This window comes from Lactuca virosa, chromosome 8 (assembly GCF_052849685.1).
Source record: "Lactuca virosa cultivar CGN04683 chromosome 8, Lactuca_virosa_CGN04683_v6, whole genome shotgun sequence".
Lineage (NCBI taxonomy): Eukaryota > Viridiplantae > Streptophyta > Magnoliopsida > Asterales > Asteraceae > Lactuca > Lactuca virosa.
In genome coordinates, this window is record NC_136433.1 from 102521418 (window position 1) to 102543200 (window position 21783).

The following is a 21783-nucleotide window of genomic DNA, read 5'->3' on the forward strand; positions in this document are numbered from 1 at the left end:
TTTGACACGTGGCAGGCAGCGGATGGATCAACGTTACCCAAGTGTGCGACGCGCTCCTATGATGCACGACGCGCATCCTTACTATAAATAGATAGCTCCGGCTTCCTTCATTTCTCACCTCCATTCTCACATCTCTCTCTCTCTCTCTCTCTCTCTCTCTCTCTCTCTCAACCCCCTCGAGTCCGACCTTTCTGGGCTTTTGGAATGCTTTAGCGAAGCTTTGAGGCAGTAAGTCAGGAAAATAGAAGTGCTCAGTATCGAGGTCCTGCCTGCGACTTTTCAACTTTTCACTTAGGAATCTCTGTAAGTGAAACTACGCTTACTAAACTTTTAGGATAATTCATATTTATAATTATAATCGTTATTAGGAACTTATAAATACTAGATTCATTAATAATTCCAGTTTTAATGTTGACTGGTCTACTACAGGAGAGGTGTCTAGAATGGTCATGTTGGCTTGGTTGTTGGATTTTAGAAAGGCTATATGTTGAAATGGCCATGCCTCCCAATTGTCATGAATGGTTGATCCTTATTTGATAGAACTCTCGGTATTCATTGGGCATAGTGAAGGATCTAGTTTTCATTACCAGATCGTCATAGGAATTAATAGATTAACGTATTATCCGTCAGTTGGATCGTCAATAAAATCTCTTAAATAGTTGTCAATCTTCCGAGTCATTGTCAAGGTGAGTTCATCTCACTATATTATGTATTCCACTATATATTCATGTATGTTAGGATATAGGAGCCAGTAGCGTAGAGCCCATAGTGTAGATTCTATGTGCCTATATTGATAGACTTGTTAGGTTATTGCTTTTAATGTTAATTGTGCATGTGATCGGTTGAGGGTTGAGGCATTCTCGCTTCGTGCGGAAGGCCAAGATGTGGGCGAACTAGCTTTATGCTAAAGGCCAAAGGCGAGGTGACGACAATAAAAACTTAAGCGATTGTGCGCCGGATAACGGTAATATCAACTTAAGCGATTGCGAGCCTCAATACTCGATGTATGCATGTATATGTATTGTGATATATGGTATATTGGGGGAACTCACTAAGCCTAGCACTTACCCTGTTGTTACAAATGTTTTTCAGGCACTCCATTGGTTCGTGAGAAAGGCAAACTTTGACTGTACACACGCGCATTCGCAATCATGTTTCCACAAATGTAAATGTACTCTGATATAATTCAATAAATAAAAATGAAAAATTTGCCTTTGAAGTTTGGGACGTTACACTAGATCTAGGGGCTAACATTATAAAGTTTGGATCTTGAACAGTTACAATGGTCCAGAAATGGCTCAAACACAACCTTCAAACTTGTCAAGAGGTTCTTTACACCACAATGGTCTTCTTCTTCCTTCCAATAATACAAAAACTCCAAGAATAAGCTCACAAATGAAGAGGATGATACAATGGTTTGATCAAAGCTCTAGAGGGTGATGGAGGCTGGAAATGAAACCCTAAATCCGAGATTAATTAGGGCTGCAACCCTTGTTACGTCATGACCATACACATGTCACGTTGTGACTAACCTCCAGATACACGTTCACAAATTGGCTTGTCACGTTGTGACCTCCCTATGGTCACGTCATGACACATGATTTTTCCCAAAAACTATGCCTTTGACTCCTTAATGTCTTGCACCTATCCATTCTGAAAATGGATGTTACACCCATTTCCATCTCCGATGGATGCGGGGAATCGAATCCCCTCCCCATTATATTTTGGGCTTTTCCCCGGCCTATCCACAATCTATCACCATAATAAACTCAACTTACGCAAAAAAACAATTTCAAGTTTAAAAAGCAATCAAAACTAGATGTCATAATCATATTGTCTTTACATCAATTATAAAGTTTAATAAGTATCAAAATAAGAAATGACAATTCGGTATACAGGCCATCGAACGAAGTGGCGATTACAAACTCTTGGAATTGGAAATCTAATTTGGTATAAGGATTGTATCTTTGATGGTCTAATACAGATCAATTTCATGCTTAGTGGATTTAATTCAAATTCAATAGATTATCAATGTGTATATATATATATATATATATATATATATATATATATATATATATATATATATATATATATATATATATATATATATAAAGTCATCAAAGTGGGAGCGGGGCGGGTTGGGGATAGTTATACCCAGACTCAACGACATCCCCGATTTTAGCCTAATGGGGATCCCCAAGCCCATACCCGATACCCGTTTTTGGCGGGGAATACTCGGCCCCGATAAAGGCGGGTCAACCGGGTTCCCCATTGGATTGGTTGAAAATTTCATGCCTAACTCGGGATGAAATTGATATGAACCCCAAAAACATGAAGTTGTGATTTTGATAAAATGAGTTTGTATCTTATTTAATGAAGTTATATAGATGATTAATATGTGGAGTATAAGTAATTTTGGTATAAAAGGTTGTATGAAATAAGTTAATAATGTGAAATGGGACAAAATAAAGGGGTCGATGATTGTTAGTAGAAACGAGAGTATTGTTATCAAATTAGTTATGTCATAATTATATATGACATAAACTTATCAAGGTTATTACATATCCCATTCTATAATAAAATGTATAAGAAAATTAAATAATGAGTTACAATACTTATGGATATGTTATTTACTAGATTTTGGAGGACCGAAAGGTGAGATTTGGGACGGTATTTCAAGGAGTTGAAAAAAATTCTTTTAAACCGAGCCAATGTGAGTAATTTGACTTTAACTCATATGATATATTGTGAGTTGTATATATATATATAGATTGGTATAAATTGTAATTAGAAACGTTACGATGAGATATACAATTATACATATGTATGACTTATAAAGAATATAAGTCTATCATATTAAGAGTGTTTGAAGAATATAATGTATGAGATGATTAAGGTCATATAATGAGTGTTGTGACATACGTAATCAATATGTGAGTAATCTAATGAGTTATAGGTTGACAATATCCAAAACAATAAACGAGTATATATGACCACATATGAATATTAATTTTCTAATAACACATAATGACTAATTTCTATAAATTCAAACAACTCACATAATTTAGATTTCTACAACAAAATCATAGTTGTCACAAACAATAATTAAGTCTAACCAATAAAATTTGAGCATGCAAGTTAAATCTTGGTTCATCCAAAATATATGGAATCCCACATACATAAGGCCTCCACCATGGGATCAAAGTTTAATGGTTGGAATGCGAAATTCTACACATAAGTTTAAATTAGACTTAAGGGTTCAAACTATGTCATACCTAAAATAACACTATAGTTTTGTGATTGATTTTCCACATGGATCTTGAACAAGGTTAGAAGGTCAATAGTGAATTTACCATTTTCTTTTTCCAATTATAACCTCATAGCCGATTTAATCGGCTTGAGTTTATTAAAAGTACAAGTACAATTAATGCAACTCTAACTAATCAAATAAATGATGGCCAATTTTTCCTTTCTAGTTTTGTAAGAAGATGATTGCGTTTTTAGCTGGATATGATCGCGACCCCATTGAAGTCGCTTTTCTTTATCTTGTCAATTGTCAAGGTGAAGATTCAATTAACCTCATTAAGACTTATCCTTTTTTTTTATCACACATCTAGCTATTATATATAAAATGTCTTAAAGCTTTTTACCAGTTGTATTTACCCTTTAATCTTTTATTTACACGTAGGGAAAATGGTCCCCTATAAATTAACTTTGTTCTTCCAAACGTAGTACACATTTGATCTTTGAAAGTAAAATTTATACAATATACTGTTTATACGTGCCCGTGCCCGAAAAGACCTCGCGCTTTCACCTCTTCTCCGACCTACATTTATTAGACCTCAACTAACTAAACAAGGACCTACACCCATGCACCCAGAAAACCCTGTATAAAAACACCACCATCAACCACCATTTCTTGTCGTACTTCTTCACACACTAATTAACCATGGCTAAACACTCCTCCTCCTCCTACACCACCACTACCCTGGCTGCGGTCTTAACATTGTCACTGATTGCAGCCACCCCGAAAGCTCAGGCGGCTCGTGCTTTCTTTGTGTTTGGTGATTCACTGGTCGACAACGGCAACAACAATTACCTCCTCACCTCCGCCCGAGCTGATGCTCCGCCGTACGGAATCGATTACCCCACCCACCGTCCCACCGGCCGGTTCTCCAATGGACTTAACATTCCCGATCTCATTAGTAAGCTATATATTTCCATTAGACTCTATACATATATATATATATATATATATATATATATATATATATATATATATATATATATATATACACCTTCTAGTTTAATTTCTATAGAACTTGAGAAATATGTTGGTAAGAATATATATGCTTTACTTACGTAGGTGAAAAGCTTGGGGCAGAACCCACATTGCCATACTTGAGCCCGGAGTTGAACGGAAAGAAGCTACTGGTTGGAGCAAATTTTGCTTCCGCCGGGATCGGCATTCTCAATGACACTGGAATTCAGTTTGTAAGTTGTTCATTATTAAGTATTAATTGTACTTTTTACATACGTATTTGTGATGTGTCAGTTTTAAGCTTTTAAAGGAAGTCGAGATACAGATACACATATACATAGGGTCAGGGATATGTCAAACACTCAACAATGCATGCAATAACTATTTGTAAATAACAAGTTTCCAAAGCACGTAATGTACAGTGTTTTGGTAACTTTATCAATGTACTGTACCTTGTATAAGCGCACTGAAAATTATTAAATTGTACATATATTGAATGTGAAACTTTAAAAAACAAGGCAAATGCATGCCCAAAACTAACATAATCTATTTCATGAAAACGGTAACATTTGTTATGGTATACACGAAAGTATATATAATATATACAAGAGTTTTTATTGGCCTGGGTGAAAAAGAATAAAGAGAAATTAATTGTTTAATAAATGGTCAAGAGTCAAAACAATCTTTTAATTTGTCAAGTTAAAAGTTATAATTTTAATCAGAGAAGTGGAATAAAGTCTTATCGCCGAAGATGGAAGCAGTCGCATCTTGATTTTGTATCGTTTTAAGTTCATTATGTATAAGTAGTGATTATAATATATAAAGTTTAAAATTATTTATCTAAAATTTAAATAGTAAGATTATTTGCAAATTGTTATTATCGTGCATTAAAAGTCTTAAAGTACATGTTAATGACGACAAATTTTGCCCAATAACATACAATACAATACAATGCAAACTATATAAGATTGTTCAAAATTGGATAATTCTAGATATTTGATTGTGAATTTGTGATTACCGATTATTTCTTTTTGGACATGGTACAAGATACCGAAATTTCAACCACAAAACTATAATAATTTTCCTTTTATACAATCTATTTGAATATTGATTCTATATGCTTAACATATCACTAATTGTTTCAGCCGAATATCCAGATACTTACAAAATTAGAACTATTTTATTTTGGATTTTTGTATAGTCTTAAACTTCTTTCTATTGGAAATCACCGTATGAAAACTTGTAATTCCATATCTGATCTTTGGATTTATATGTTTTTAAAAACCACTTAATTATGACATGATGGCACTCGTATTCGTACATTAATTTGGGTGGAACTACTTGATGCGGTTTGATGTTTTTGATCTTTTTAATTTGACCATTCAACTGGGTTTTGCATGTGACCACAAAGACTGGCTACTATTGATGTTTCTTTCATCACTAAAGATGGTTTGCACCAACTAATTGAATGCTACTCAAAATGACCGTTTGTCACAATCAAGTTCCAATTTAAGCATATATTACACCCAAAAAAGAAGGGCAAATTTGACTTGTACTATGCTAAACTTTTAATGCATTTAGTTTATAATCTAATGTACTTTTTTTTTAAACTATTTTGGGCAGGCAAATATCATCAGAATAACTCAACAATTACGAAATTTTCAAACATACCAAGATCGAGTAAGTGCACTTATTGGACCACAAGAGACCCAATCACTCGTCAACAAGGCTCTTGTTCTAATCACACTAGGAGGCAACGACTATGTTAACAACTACTTCCTCATGCCAATCACGGCGAGAAAGTTACAATACTCCATTTCACAGTTCACAAGATATATTATTGCAGAGTATCGTAAAATCCTAATGGTAAATCTTCTATTAACATATTATATGCACTGCATTTAATTAGCTGATTAATCTAATGACAAGATTTGTTGTAGGAACTATACGATTTGGGGGCAAGACGAATCCTAGTGACAGGATCTGGACCATTAGGTTGTGTTCCGTCTCAATTAGCTTCAAGTAACTCAAACGGACAATGTGCATACGAGCCTCAACAAGCTTCAGCTTTATTCAACCCCCAATTGGTTGAAATGATCCAAAGCCTCAACCAAGAACTTGGATCCGACTACTTTATAGCTTCTAATGCAAATATGATGCAAGGCGACTTCATTAGTAATCCACAAGCTTTTGGTAAGTTGCAAACACGAGATACTTCAATACTTTTATTCAATTTTACATGTATGCATGGTAGAGCCCATCAAAAACCCGTTAGTTTAAAAAATGTTATCATGTATGTTCGTGTAATTCGTCCCCCAAAAAAACGTAATTTGAGGGTCTCTTTTGTAGCCGGTGCATATGCATCTTCGTGAATTTACTTTTCTTGAATTTTGTATATAGGTTTCGTAACATCAAAGATCGCATGTTGTGGACAAGGACCTTATAACGGGGTTGGTCTCTGTAACCCAACATCAAATCTTTGCCCTAATAGAGATCTATATGTGTTTTGGGATCCATTTCATCCAACCGAACGTGCAAATAAGATTATTGTTGAAACCATCTATAGTGGTTCAGACAAGCACATGTATCCGATGAACCTAAGCACCATTATGGCTTTGGATTCCATGACCTAGTTCAGCAACCGTTATTTCTAGAGATTTTAATTTAATCTTGTGTGTCCTAATGTGCTCTGGCATGACCTAAAGTTGTAACAAAAAAAATTAAGTTGTGGTTTTTAATAATTATATTGCAATTTCCCAATGTTCTTCATGTAAAATATATTGATCATGCTATACTATAAGTTCATGAGTGTGAATTGTGAAGTGTTTTATTAAGTGACCCACATAAGGTACAAAACATTACATGCTTTTGACTTTCAGTGTGCTTAATTTAATGCAAAGTGACATAAAGTTAAAACAGATGATAAGTAGTAAAAGAACTGGTTGAATGAAAGCCAAAGGCCCACCATGAATTGCTTCTTGTAATGGAGAAGAAAACTCAAGTAACATGACATAATAAATGCATATTTGGGTACATCAAATGTGAAATATACGATCAAAATGATCACATGTTTCATATATCCTTCGGTACGTACAAATCTTTAATTAATGCATGTGTGAGTGTGACAATATCTACTGTTTTATTTATTTATATAGTTTTTATGTTTGCTTTTTTTTTTTGGTAAGGTTATGTAATGTAGCTAGAATTGTACAAGATATGCATGGCTTGTAGTGTATAACCATTATGGAAGATCGTGGTACCTCATCAATGATATTTTGATCCCGAGTGGTAGTTGTCATACATTCGCTTATTACATGTCGTCTAATACCTTGGCCTATATTTAATCATTTGTGTATCTATAGTCTATGTATATGCTGTCAACGCCAAATATTACTTTATAATGCATATGTTCGATACATTTGTTCATTTCTTTTTGGATTAGCTAGTGAGATATATTGTCCTTGTCAAGTTTGTTGGTATTAATTTTCATTTATTTCGAAGTCCTTATAATAATTAGAGACAATTGGCAAGAAAAAAAAAAGTAGAAGTGAAATGAAATATTATGCTAGTTGGTCACTTGCGCTTGGTTGAAAGTTGAACTTGTTCTCAATAAATTAAAAGTTATGGGTTTAAATCCTACTGTTTGCATTGACAAATGAAAAGTCCACATAAGTCTATTAAAATAGATATAATTGAGTTATGTTTGCCTTGCATATCGAATGAGTAGGATTAAGAAAAGTTTAACTTAAAAAAAGTTTCAAAACATAATCATAATAAAGCTTTTATTGTCATCAACTATATGATAATACTAGTTTATAACCCGTGAGAAATACGGTTACAAAATTAATTAAACTTTCAAAATAAAACTCAAAATTATTAATCAATTATTTTAAATAAATTATTAATTAAGAGATATTTTTTAGTTATATAAAATTATAGTTGTTGATTTAAATAAATACGTGAAATTATATCACCTTATAATTTGTATTAATTTTATTTTAATTTTTATTCTAATGTTATTAATTTAATGTATTTAGAGTGAGAAATTTAAAATTTAAAATTAAAAATGGAGAATCAATAGGTTGATAAGCGACATGACATTAATTAAAAGACCTAATATGCAGTGGCGAATCTAGAACAAAAAACAACGTGGTTCCTTATTTAAATGAAACTGAAAAAACTTTGAAAGTGTAGGTATTTTAGCAAAAATAAGGTAGGTGCTAAATTTTTTCTATATATATTTGTTGTATTGAAAAATAAAAAAGGTAGGTCCTAGGACCTACCTTGTGAATGCTTAGCTACGCCCGTGCTAATATGGTGAAACATGACAAAAAGAAAATAAAACTATTATTTTATTAGAATAGGGAGATAATTATAATAATATAAAATTATATAAATCACATTGTTATTTTAAATAATACAATAATAATAAAAGACGTATATTAGAGGCTTGGACATAGAAGATTTGTAGTTATTATTATGAAATGTAATTTATAGATTACATTTGAATGAATATGGTTTTTTCAAAACATCTAAATCCACATATTCACATTTTACTAGATTATAATAAGAAAATCATCGATTACAAAGGGTTCAAAAGCCAAACATTCCAAACTATATAGTTTATATAGTTAGAAGTTTGATTATTCAACATTTTTTTAACACTATCATAAAAAAAATTCTTAAACTAAGAACCGCCAAACACAACTAAATTCTAAAATCTCCATAATATCCAACATGAGGTCATCATTATCACTTCCAATCGGCACTAGAAAGGTGACTATCATCGATCGAAGAGAACCATTCCTTAACTGAAGAAAACAAGGGAACGTCACCCCATACCACCTGGCCACCAACCCCAAATTGTAACCGCCACCTGACAACGAAATAAGAGATGTTGATCTGACTTCCCACCAATACATAAATCAGGCACAAAATTGACTGTAAATCCATCCTTTTTTAGAAGGATTAATCCTAGTGTCTAATCTATCTAGAGTCCGCCTCTAAAGAAATATATCAACCCTCGTTGGCACCACCTTGTAATTGAGCCATCCCCCACAAAAGAGATATTTTTAATTATCAATATGTCTCCTCATGACAATAACTGAGAAGTTACCAACCTAATATAATGACCACTAAAAACGATATGGAGTATCAATGACCATAACTGTGACATCCCCATTTTCACGGCCAGAAATGACCGATTTTGTTTATGCTTGTTTGAAAATCAGAGTAACATTTTAAATAAAAGTGTTGCGGAATTTGTCCCAAAACAGAATATGATAAAGATTTATCAAAAGCATTTCCAAGGAAATGTATTTCATTAAAAGAACTCGGGATGTCATGTTCGATACATATCAAAAGCATAAACAGTACAACATAAGCCTTACTACATTATTTAGTGTTTACAGGCCTATAATCCCTTATCTCTCATCCAAACATCTTTGCTTATGCCCCACTACCTGTAATACAAGAAACTGAGTGGGTCAGGCTTGAGAGCCTGGTGAGCGCATAGGGTTTTCAACCCACAATAAATAAGTTTATTAACTTTATCAAACCAAACAAACCCGATTACTCGTTCCCGTTATCCTCACTTTACGTCCCTAAAACATCTAACACAAGGGACCTAGTCTAAGGACTTTCATCGGGGTGACAACACATGCTTCGGGGGTTCCTCAGCAATTCATGTCAAATAAGGCAACCATGTGAGGGATGGAGTACTGCTGGTAAACACACAGTTCAAATAAACACCTACAGATTGCGAGCCTGCTAGCGTTCCACTGGACTGTCTAGAATAGTATGTGGTCGTCATCTATACTCCGCTAGATGACTGGATCATCAATAACATCTATAACGAGGCCTCTCATTATTTTAGTTTGTCACACAACAACTATTACATCTACCTATGTTTTACCCAACACATTTTGTAGATATAAAATACATATACAATTTAAATCATTTAAAACATGTATAAAATCGTTCATCCAACATAGATAGCAAGTATATAGATAATATGCACACGTAGCACGTAATTTATATAAAATACTTCATATCTATGTGTAAGATGAAAATAACTATGCACTCACCTTAACGTTCGATAGACGATTAGTGTTCTGGAATGGATGCAAGAAGGTCGAGTAGTATTTCCGTGAATACGAATCTCCGAGAAAATTTAGTTTCCTAAGGAAATATTAATATAATTAATATTTGGAGGGTAGTTTGGTAATTAACCAAGGTATAGGGTCCATTTACTAATTTAATAATTCAAATGGGGCTTTTAATTATTTTGAATAACTATAAGGACTATATGTAGTTAATTGAAATGGAAGTTTGGAAAAGAAAAAGGAAAAAGAAAAATATGTATATATGTTTCTTGCGTATTTACGTATATAAATGTTGTTTGTAAATTAGGAAATAAGAATGTGCTGCTTTGTAAACTAAACACAACTTGAGGGTTTGTTTTCAATAAAATAAATGGAAGTTTGAGTTTTATTTTCAGATTTTACTGATCAAACAAGCAATTCGTATGTATGGCTAATAAAAGAAATGAATGGTTTCTTTCTTTTGGCTACTGATCGAAAATACCTCACATATGTGCATGAGGTTTTAAGAAAGAAAACACATTAATTTTTCTTGCTTCCCTAGTGAGTTCGAACAACATAGGAAAAAAAATAAAAAAATAAAAATAAAAATAATAATCTTAGCGATGGAGGACTTACGGTGGCACCAAGATGGTAGTGATGGTGCAAGGTTGGTGCTGGACGGAGGAACTTGTGACGTCAGTGGGTGGTCGATTTTGTGAGTGAGAAATGAAGGTGATGGCAGATTTTGTGATAGAGAGGGATATAGAGGGATTAAGATTGAGAGAGAGGGGAAGAAGAGGAAGATGATGGCAGATTTTGTGAGTGAGAAATGAAGGTGTCTAAGCCTCATTTTATAGTAAACACACACACTCACATACAAGTTTGAGTCATGCCTCCAGCTAAGCAATGTACTCACAAATTGAAGTGTGCAAGCAAAAGAGTGAGGATGAGGAGAAGATCACGTGGACAAGACCAAGAGGAGAAGCAATTGGCTGGCGATTTTCTCCCATGCAAGTCATGTGGGTCCACATGGGTTATTCCTCCTTTAATTGCCCAAAACACACAAAATCGGGTGTCTCGAGATCCGTGCATTGAGAAATTTTTTCGAGAATACCGTTAGAGTTTAATTCAAGGATTCTGGAACATTAAACGGAGTAATTTTTGGAGTTACGGATCTCCAGAAAATTGCGTTTGAAGTTTTGCGTCTAAACGGCTCGCGGTGTCCGTTTTCGTGACTTTTGTAAATATTTTTGTTAAAAATATTTCGAGTGTGAAATTAAATAATAGACTATAACATGAGTCCAAAAATGTAATCGGAAATCCCTTCGGCAAAGCGTAAGTACCTCAACGGATCGATTCGATTTTACGCGATTAAAGAAAAGCAGTGTTTTACTGTCTGGTTTTCTTAAAATTGTCGTATGTTTTGCATACGAACTCCGTTTTCGACGTTCTTTATATCGACGCATAGGCGGGAACGTACTCTACAACTTTATGTAAAGATATCGGGCTTATATCACACTTTAATTTTGACGCTTATTTTTATTCTTTATTAATTATACCTTTATAATTAAATTATAAGCACACAAATACACATAATTCACATAGTATTCAAATATTTCATCTTTATTACTTCAAAAGAGTTATAATAGTTGACCTAGACTATTACATCATTACATCATCTGATAATGCTTAGCCCCGAAACCCGGACGTTACAATAACACATTTCAAACTCATTTTAAGCAAAAATAATTGCTCCTACTCACACCCTCCACACACCTCCCCTCTCCAATGTCATCTCCAATTATCGTTGGCCCACCTATCACTAACAATACAATCTGACTCTAAATCAAGTCGAAAGACCATGTCAAATATGATCTGCAGTGGCTGCGGTCCAAGCCACACTTCCTACCAAAATCTAATGGAATTTCCTTGACAAAAACATTTTTTTCAAAGTAGCCAAAGGAACGACATTAGACTCATCCATCTTTTGAATAACTCTCATTATTTTAGAACACAAGCCAGTTTTAGAACCACGTATAACTGAACAAAACACGCAATCATTATTTTGAATGGCTTTAACAAGCTGAACCTAACAAACATCTCCTTAAAAAACAAACCACCAATGCTATTTTATAGTAAATCATTATTAAAGATCGAGATACTACATACACCAATACCTCCCTTTTCAAAGCTAGCTACAACTTGCTCCCAATTCACCAATGCTAACTTTCAACTGTCTTTATCACCACCCCAAACAAAATATCGTGCAACGACTCCAAGATATTAAGAATCCCTTCTTGCCAATATGGTCTTTTACTTCTCAACCATCGATTCCTTACTCCCTTTCCTACTCATGTTAGAATCGATAGGAAACCAAACATAAGTAAAATGAAATTTACCAACAGTACACCCACAACGAGAAGCAATATATTGGACTATACCCCGAGCAACACACACCATATAAATCTGACTTCTGCATATTTAACTTCAAGCTACACATAAGAAATAACTCATGTAAAACTTGGGAGATGCTATTAGTTTCTTGTAAACCCCACTCTAAAACAAAAACCACATCATCTGAATATAGAATATAGGAAAGTCGAACTCTTGGTTTCCCACCCTAACTCCACGAATGTAGTTATTGGCAATGTCATATTGAATCAAAACATGCAGTCCCTCCATGTCTAAAATAAATAAGAATGAAGGTAATGGATCTCCCTGCCTGAGACCTCGAAACAATGAAAGCTTTGACGTCGGGCTGTCATTCGATAAAATTGATTCTCTGGCAGAAAAAAGACAAGATTGAATCCAATCTCTCAATTTATCTCCAAACCCAAGAGCCTCGATAACATGGTCAAGATACTACTAACTCAAAGATTTACACGTTTTTTCGAAGTAAATCTTGAAGATCATTAACTTTCACTTTTTTATTTTTATACCAATAAACTATTTCTCCCAGCATAAGTGGGCCCTCAAGAATTTTCCTTCATTTAATAAAGACAAATTGTTCCTCCTTAAACCAATCCGCCAAAGTCTTTAACCAAACGTATAACTAAAATATTACGATAATCTAATATTGAACCCCTACAAGAGAGATCGGTCTAAAGTCCTTCACAAAAAAAGGTTTTGAACCTTCGAAATTAACGTTATGAAGGCCCATTACACCCATAAGGCATAATCCTGGTAATAAAAAAACTCATGGACATTAGCCTACACTATTGTTTATCATTATCGACTAAATTTTTTTAATAAATTTGAATGTGAAGCCATCTGGTTCCGGAGTTTTGTCTCCACCATATAACGGGGTCCCACAAGACTTTTTGACATCCCTATGTCTTAATAGCATATACTTGTGAGTTGTATGTGAATAAAGAAAAATATAATATATAGAATTTTATTTAATATTATTTTAGCTATTTCTATAGTTAATTAATATAAAAACTACTCATTTAGTCATTTTCTAACTTCCACCATAATAATTTCAAGATAGCATAATTCTTAATTTTATGTATTCCTTGTTGGAAGTAATTTATGATTTAATTTAATTTTTAATTATTGTTGTTGATAATTAATTTAAAATCAATTTTTTATATATATTTTGTTAATTATGTTAAATAAATAGTTTGTAACCTTTTATTTTTGGTCCTTTTTCTAAATTTTAATATATCATTACTTTGTTATTTGTTATTAATAAATAAATAGAAAAATAATATCAAGTACTTGAAAAGATTTACATTAATTTGTAGGAGGTAATGAATAAAATTTTAAATTAATACGATAAAAAATAATTATTTATTTTGAACCAATTTGTTTGGCTAGATATACATCACTAGTTTGAACGGGCCCAAGTTGTTTAGATCATATCCAAGCTGGTTTTTTTTCGTCGAGTTTTGTTATGCCTAAGCCGAGGCCAGTATAAAGCTCAAATGTGTACACTTAGTTGTAGTAGTAGTAATACCATGGGCTAAAGAAGGATGGTTTTGGTTAAAACATAATCATGATTTCAAAATTCACTATAATTCTCCATCAGCTTAATAAATTATAAGAATACTTTGGTCTTCTTTTTTAAATATATAACTGAGTTTCATAGTATTACAATAGAGAATCTACATAGAGAATTTATGTATATAAAAAAAATTAATGACTAAAATAGATATGTATACATGTCGATTTCATACATCCTGAATGGACGAGATCATTGGGTTGGAAGGGTTGGTTTTTGAATCCATGTGTGGGAAAATGATGGGATTTTCATACAACCTCGGCCTACTAGACTACTGTATAAGTTTTTTTTAGACAAAATTATAAAAATGGTCCCCGTGGTTTGCCAAAAGTCACAAAGTCAGTCTCTGCTAATTTTTTTTTATGCAAATGGTTCTTGTGGTTTGCAAAACTTGCAAAGATGGCCATTATTACTAACACTGTTAGTATTGAGCCGTTAGGGGCTGAATTTGTAAGGGCATTTTCGTCTTTTTAAGTATAAAGGGACTGAATTCGTGATATTTGATAAACCACAGGGACCATTTTCGAAGTTTGTTTGAAAAAGTGAAATAATTAGCTTAACAAACTTCGAAAATGGTCCCTGTGGTTTATCAAATGTCACGAATTTCGAAAATGGTCCCTATGGTTTATCAAATGTCACGAATTCAGTCCCTTTATACTTGAAAATACGAAAATGCCCTTACAGATTCAGTCCCTAACGGCTCAATACTAACGGTGTTAGTAAAAATGGTCATCTTTGCAAGTTTTGCAAACTACAAGGACCATTTGCATCAAAAACTGACTTTGTGACTTTTGGCAAACCACAGGGACTATTTTTGTAATTTTGTCTTTTTTTAGGGTAAATTACAACAATCGTCCCTCGTGTAGGTGCCAAAAAGCACGTTTAGTCCCTATTTTCAAAAATTAACTCGGACCGTCCCTCATTTGATTAAAAGGTGCACGTTTGGTCCCTCGTAGACATAAAATGACTATCTTGCCCTTTTCTTTTTATTTTCATTCATTTTTCAGGTTTATAATTTATTTTATCATTTTATTTTATTAATTATAATTCTTTAAAAAATCAAGTGGTCCTTATATCACCCCTGGAAAAACCCATCCGACAAGCACCACCCAATACCACCGATAACCACCACCCAATACTTCCAACAACCACCTGTAATCAGCTTCTCCGACGATCCCATATCCATAATCACGATGTTCAAAAAACCTCAGCGATTTAAGCTTTTATGTCTGAAAAACAAACCCTAGAATAGAGTTGCAGATAAATATCGATTTGCTGATAAACACACACATGTGTATGTATTTGTGTTCATGTTCGTTTATGGGATAATAAACACTGATTTGAAGTTTTCCAAATCTACACAAGTACTTGAAGGATTTCGTTCTTAAGGGTTCGATTTGCAAATGGGTGTAGTTCTTGAAGGTGCATTTGCAGATTTACATATCCATATTGGTGTGAATATTCGATCTGCAACTCACTGAAACCTCTGAAGTTCAAGAAAGAGGAGATGTTGTTATAGAAGCATATAGGCGGCGGTGGAGGAGCTTGATCTCAAAACCTAAGAGATCGATGACATCTGTAACGAAACCCTAGCTGACGTCGATGGCGGCGGAGCTCGATCTGTCAAACCCTAGCCGACGTCAATGGTGACGCATAAACCCTAGTCGCCTCTTGTTTTTCCGGCGAGAGGGTAGCGAATCTGCATCCTCTCAAAGCTTCTACCTTTCCATTTAGATATGCACTCCAACAAGAGGCTAGATCCTTTGACGGTACTGATGATGGAACGGTGACAAGTGGTGTTCGAAGAGGTTGATTATCGGTTGTTGTACAAGGAGGGTGGCGATGGTGAATGAGGTGGTGGTTCGTGGCTATTTTTCAGGGAAATAGGTGGTGGTTGCATTGAATTTCGGTGGTGATTATGCATTCCAGTGGTGGTTGTGTATTCCGGTAGTGGTAGTTGTGCTTTCTGGTGGTGGTGGTGGTGGTGGTGCTTAAGTCTTCTTCAACGAAATTGAAAGAGATAGATATAAATATTAGGTTTAATAATTAATTAGAAAAATCAAGAATAAATGAAAAATAAATTGTAAAGGGTATTTTAGTCATTCCATGTCTCATAAGGGATGAAATATGCAAATTTAAATTAACGAGGGACGAAACGTGCATCTTTTTACGATATAAGGGACGATCCGAGTTAATTTTTGAAAATAGAGACTAAACGTGCTTTTTGGCACCTGCACGAGGGACGATCCGTGTAATTTACCCTTTTTTTTTATCTGCTCGCAATAAATATCAATCGGATCATAAAACGGGTCGGAATCAGGCATACCGATTACCGCATACTCGCATAGTACCCAAGATTTATTTCTTTCTTGATCAACTGTTCTACTACACCATCACCGATAACTTGAATTCAGCTGGAAATCTGCGATTAGTTTAGTTTTTTCAGAATCTGATGCTCTTCTGTTATCGTTGATTGAAATCTTGGCGCATTCGATTACTAGTATGCTTTGATCGAGCCGGAAATTATGTAGTGGTGGTCAGTTGTTACTTTCTTGCTATCTTCGTAGAGGAAATCATTGAAGAATGTCTGAAGTTCCTTCGTTGATCACTTTATGCATAGGCGCAATTAAAGATGCAATCCTTGAAGGTGAGTTCTTAGAAGATGTTGTTTGTGGTTATGGTAGTCGTAAACATTTTCTTTGAGGATTCGATTGGAGGCCACTTAGTTAGGGTTAATTAAGGTTACATGTTTTGTTTTACATTTCTGCTAGCATGGGAGTTTCCATCTGCAAATTAAGATAGAACAGTGGTAGTATTTGGAAATAATTAGAAGTTAAGTTTTGATTTTGGTTCAAAATTGAATTGCTTGATTGTAGGTGTGAAACATCTAATTGATCAATTTTGCTTTTTTTTGTTTGTGCAGAAAATGGCAATTTACCTTTTGTTTACAAACTTCCTGCGGAATTGTTTGATCAGCTCTTACCGAACTTACCTCCTCTTGCACTGCAGAATCTACAGGAAGCCATGTTTGTTCCTCTATCTTTGATCTCTCTCTAAGTCGTTTCTTTTCTTTTTGTTGATATGTTGTGTGTGTGGACATAGATATGTTCTTATACACAATTTCCATGAGCATTACTCACAAACACTTATTGTTTTTATCTTTACAAACACTGATAATTCATGTCATGATATCAACCTGATGCACATAGGCTTTTTACTATCTTTGCAGACCATCGATTAGCTCTACTGATCAGGGTTTTGCTGATGATTGCTTAAAACCTTCAAGAAAACGGAAAAGGTTTTATAACAAGTCCTTTGGTTGAAAACATATAATTTGAACAGCAAAACAGCATATGAGCTGTAAACATTTCTTTGCAGATTCGAGAACTTTGATATAGCATGGAAAGCCCTATATGAATCAAGATGGTCAGATGTTCAGAAGTTCACAGTGGATTCCTTACCAGAAGATGTTCAACTTCAACAGGATGAGTCAACCACCAACTGGCAGCAGATTTATTGGGAAAGACATCTGCAAAAGTATGCAACCTGTTTGAATACACATAGTGGATATTTATTTTTTGATATTCAATCGTATCATCTGAGTTTGACTGACATCTTAACAGTTGCCTTGATGCAGTAGCTGAGTTGGTTTCCATCACCCTGTTTGATGGCTTTCTTGGTGAAGTTGAAATTTCAGGTAATTTCTACTGGCTTTTGTTTGCTTCTGTAAAGAACATCACATCACATCACACACAATTTTTGTTTCTGCAGATGCATTGTTAAAGTCTATTACATACGAGAGGCGCCTGAGCATGCCAAAAAGCTATCTAAAATTAGAATATCATTGTGAAAGATTTGGTCTATATGCCAGGTAAAAGAAAACCTTGCCTCTGATCCTCTCTTCTTTCTGCAATTCAATGTGGAGATATCTGTTTATCAAGCTTTGACCTTTACTTTTTCAAATGCAGATGTTTGAGACTCCGTAATGTCCATTGTGTTGCAGAAATTGGTGTAACTTACACAAACTACAAGTCACATTTTTTTTCTTGTATTATTTATTGATTTTGTTTTTGTGTAACAGCATTTATTGAGGAAAAGTCGGTTGGAATATTTGGAAACACACTGGATCAAGTCAAAGGAGCAGGTAATAAGTATTTCTTGATGGTTTTGCAGCTACTTTAGTTTCTTCCATTAATAAAAGATTAAGTTTTTTGTTTTTCAGGTTGCTGGACTCTGTAAACTTCTGGAGCAAAACAAAGACACTCTGTCAACACTTGAATTTCTCAATTGCAAGCTTCCTGCATCTCTTGTCACTGCAATTTGTGATTCACTCTGCGTGAAGGGATTTGAAACAAATGTGATTAAAAACTTCTCAATTAAAAGATCAAGCTTTCTTGACAGCTCATATTTTCCATTACCTCTTGGTTTGGAATCATTATTATCAGCAGCAAGGTGTGTTTGTGTGTGTGTGTTTTGGTTGTCATTTAGTTATGCTGATATCATAAATAATTAAATATCATCTCTGACTTGTTAAAAATGATTTTTTGAACAGTGGTTTGACTAAATTGAGCCTCTCTGATAGTCACATATGGTGGAAAACTGCAAAAATGTTGTTTGATACCCTTCTTGACACCGAATCCGGTTTACAAGTTTTGGATCTCTCAGAAAACTGTGTGAGTAATTTAGTGTAAAAAATTTTATTTTTATAATATATGAATGATTTTAAATTATATTATCAACATTTCAGATTGCGGGTTGGCTTTCCCATTTCAAATGGGGATCACCAAATTGTATCAAACCACATATAAAAATCAACAAATCCCTCCCCTCATTACGTGTACTCAATCTCAGGTTTTTTCTTTTAACCTTTCTGGAGTATTTATTATTTAGTTTAATATTTTATTTTTTTTCATGATTTTGACATTTGCCTATTTGCAGAAGCTGCAATTTACAGAAATCCGATGTAGATTGCCTTAAAAATGTGATGACTTATATGCCAAATCTAGAGGTCTTAAATTTAAGCGAAAATCAATTACAAGATGAAGGGATCAAGTCAGTAGCTTTTTCATTCCCTATATAAATATAAGTAACTTTTAGGATCAAATCAGTTCATATATTTATAACTTTTTTCATCTTTTATATATTTTTAGAGTCTTGATTCTATGTTTGGTTGAAAAATCCAAGTGTCCTACTCCCCTTGCTGAGCTGTACTTGGAACACTGTGAGCTTTCGTGTATGGGAGCAAGTCAACTTTTAAAATTTCTTGAATCATTAAAAACCCCTCTTAAATCTCTATCACTTGGATATAATTATCTAAGCAGGTTTGCTTCTCTCTCTCTTTTTTTTTATATTTTTATTTTTAAATATTTCTGTTGTTGAACAAACTTTTTCCCCGCAGCAACTTCGGCCCATTTTTGGGGAAATTCTTACTTTCGGGTATCCAAGAGATTGATATTAAAGGAATCGGATTAGGTTCTGGTTTTTCAGATGCACAACAAGAAATTACACAAGAGATAAGTCTTGTTCGCATCAATATAAGGTTTTTACTTTTTTTTTTTTTATAACTACATTATATACATATTGTTAATGTATAAAAAAAATTATGTTTATAATTTTTGCATAGTGATAACTCGGGTGGAGTGGGAACAGCGAATCTTTTGTCAAAGTTGATTTCAGAGGCTCCAAATCTTGTTTCAATCAATGCAAGTGATAATTGGATACCAATTGAGTCATTTCCAGCTATATGCTCATGCTTGAAAGCCTCAAAAGGTGAACTACTCTCTCTTTTTTTTTTCTTTTAAAAAAATAGGTTGCTATTATTGGAAATAATGTGTGGTATATGTTTATGATGTTTAGGGAAACTCGAGCATTTAGACTTGAGGCAGAATCCATTATGCAACAAACCGAATATTGCTTCTCTACTAGCTGAATTTCAAGTAAATGGAAAACCGGATATGTTAGTTTCACCACCCTTTTCAAATGTGCTTTATGACAATGATCCATAGCTCAACATATATATAATATAATATAATATGTAACTACTAAGTAATTAATTTATTTAATATATAGTAATAGTATGATGTATAAAGCCTTTATATAATAATAACTTATTACTACAGTTTTAATTTGCTTTTTAGGGTAGTTTTTGCTGTTGTTTTCATTTCATGTGGGTGGGCCCTGGTTTTAAGCTTTTGATAAAAGTGTTTTTTTTTTTTGAGTTGAACTAACTAGCTAGCCAGGCTGTAAAGATTACTTCGTTTTTATGTAATTATTACTATACAAATAAAGGAGTGTACATCCAAAAGAGGAACTTCTCTTATTTGCCACTTTCTTGAGGAAACATTTGTTACAGTTGTCATGTAAAATCAATTAAATATTTTTGTTTTTAACAAAAAGAGGAGGAAGTAATTGTTTTGTGTAGATGTGATTGATTTGTTAGGTGGTTATTTTGCATAGGAATGTGTGGGTTTTTGTAGGTCGGATTGATTTGTTATAGGATTTGATGACAAGGACATGATAAAATAATCTTTTTTTTTTTAAATAAAGATGGGTTGGTGGTTTGGCTTTGTCATCAAGTTATACCTTATCTTTTTATTTTTGTCTATCATCTCTTTGGAACATTTGTTGTGATTTATTTCACAAATGCTATTATTCTTTCACATAAAAGGGAAAACTAACAAATGATTTTGAAATTGTATCCTATATATATATATATATATATATATATATATATATATATATATATATATATATATATATATATATATATATATATCTTTCCTAATTGTTGGTTGATAATTCGTGGAGTTTTAAGCTTTTGTAAGCTCAATGAAGTCTTACTAGAAAAGTGACAAGATATGTATATATGTATTCTTATCAAGCTTGCCAAAAAAATTCAATAACATAATTATTTTCATTGGCCAAAAAAAATCAATAACATAATTATTTTCATTGGCATATATTTACCAAAAGTTTTACTACATAATTTTACCAAAAGACATTCGTATGGTTTCTCCATAAAAATGGAAAAAGAAAAATCAAGATGCTAATGTTATAATTTAAGTTTTTCAATTTCGGTTAGAAGAAAATGATGAAGTTAGGAAAAAGTTACTAAAAGTTTAACTACTTAAATTATAATTTAAGTTTTTCAATCTCGGTTAGAAGAAAATAATAAAATGATAAAGTTTGGAAAACGTTACCAAAAGTTTAACTACTTAAATTTTAATTTAAGTTTTTCGATCTTAGAAAAAAGTAACATATATTTTATTTTTCTCACTTAAATTGTTGTAATTTTTTTGTTGTATAAATTAGCATTTTTTTAGAAAAATACATTTATTTATCATATGTAATATAGTAAAAAGGAAATGAGATTTAGTGTCATGTCATCAATATTTTAATCATATAAAAATGATAATAACTTTCTTACAAAATAT

The 21783-nt window shown here is 33.2% G+C and overlaps 2 protein-coding genes and 1 long non-coding RNA gene across 4 annotated transcripts; 2 read left to right on the plus strand and 1 right to left on the minus strand.

Moving 5' to 3' along the window:
- Nucleotides 1-3891: 3891 nt before the first annotated feature.
- Nucleotides 3892-7008, plus strand: LOC145134444 (GDSL esterase/lipase At4g28780-like). The gene is made up of 5 exons (XM_079069292.1): nt 3892-4208; nt 4370-4497; nt 5888-6130; nt 6205-6457; nt 6665-7008. The coding sequence occupies exons 1-5, from the start codon at nt 3953-3955 to the stop codon at nt 6895-6897; spliced, it is 1113 nt and encodes a 370-aa protein (XP_078925418.1). The 5' UTR covers nt 3892-3952; the 3' UTR covers nt 6898-7008.
- Nucleotides 7009-9618: 2610 nt separating this feature from the next.
- Nucleotides 9619-11152, minus strand: LOC145129544 (uncharacterized). The gene is made up of 3 exons (XR_013717544.1): nt 10984-11152; nt 10351-10444; nt 9619-9726 (listed from the first exon to the last, which is right to left on the minus strand). It is a non-coding gene; the product is annotated as an uncharacterized LOC145129544 (long non-coding RNA).
- A 5530-nt stretch (nt 11153-16682) lies between these two features.
- Nucleotides 16683-20676, plus strand: LOC145134122 (RNI-like superfamily protein). Of its 2 annotated transcripts, XM_079069026.1 has the most exons (16): nt 16683-16997; nt 17274-17376; nt 17580-17648; nt 17729-17887; nt 17974-18047; nt 18122-18221; nt 18319-18361; nt 18432-18494; nt 18573-18802; nt 18903-19023; nt 19098-19201; nt 19289-19402; nt 19501-19671; nt 19749-19889; nt 19974-20119; nt 20207-20676. In XM_079069026.1, exons 1-16 carry the CDS (start codon nt 16934-16936, stop codon nt 20353-20355), a joined length of 1851 nt encoding a protein of 616 aa, XP_078925152.1. In that variant the 5' UTR covers nt 16683-16933; the 3' UTR covers nt 20356-20676. The 2 variants fall into 2 exon arrangements, with proteins under 2 accessions (XP_078925152.1, XP_078925153.1); XM_079069027.1 differs by lacking the exon at nt 16683-16997 and having other exon boundaries at nt 17309-17376; nt 17988-18047.
- Nucleotides 20677-21783: the final 1107 nt, after the last annotated feature.

What these genes read in the sequence shown, in the direction of transcription:
- LOC145134122 (XM_079069026.1), top strand. Translation starts at nt 16,934, where the DNA reads ATGTCTGAAGTTCCTTCGTTGATCACTTTATGCATAGGCGCAATTAAA. An exon ending in AGATTTGGTCTATATGCCAG is followed by an intron (nt 18,222 to 18,318) that starts GTAAAAGAAAAC and finishes TTTCAAATGCAG; the next exon opens with ATGTTTGAGACTCCGTAATG. An exon ending in GGATATAATTATCTAAGCAG is followed by an intron (nt 19,672 to 19,748) that starts GTTTGCTTCTCT and finishes TTTTCCCCGCAG; the next exon opens with CAACTTCGGCCCATTTTTGG.
- LOC145134444 (XM_079069292.1), top strand. Translation starts at nt 3,953, where the DNA reads ATGGCTAAACACTCCTCCTCCTCCTACACCACCACTACCCTGGCTGCG. An exon ending in TAACATTCCCGATCTCATTA is followed by an intron (nt 4,209 to 4,369) that starts GTAAGCTATATA and finishes TTACTTACGTAG; the next exon opens with GTGAAAAGCTTGGGGCAGAA. An exon ending in TAGTAATCCACAAGCTTTTG is followed by an intron (nt 6,458 to 6,664) that starts GTAAGTTGCAAA and finishes TTTTGTATATAG; the next exon opens with GTTTCGTAACATCAAAGATC.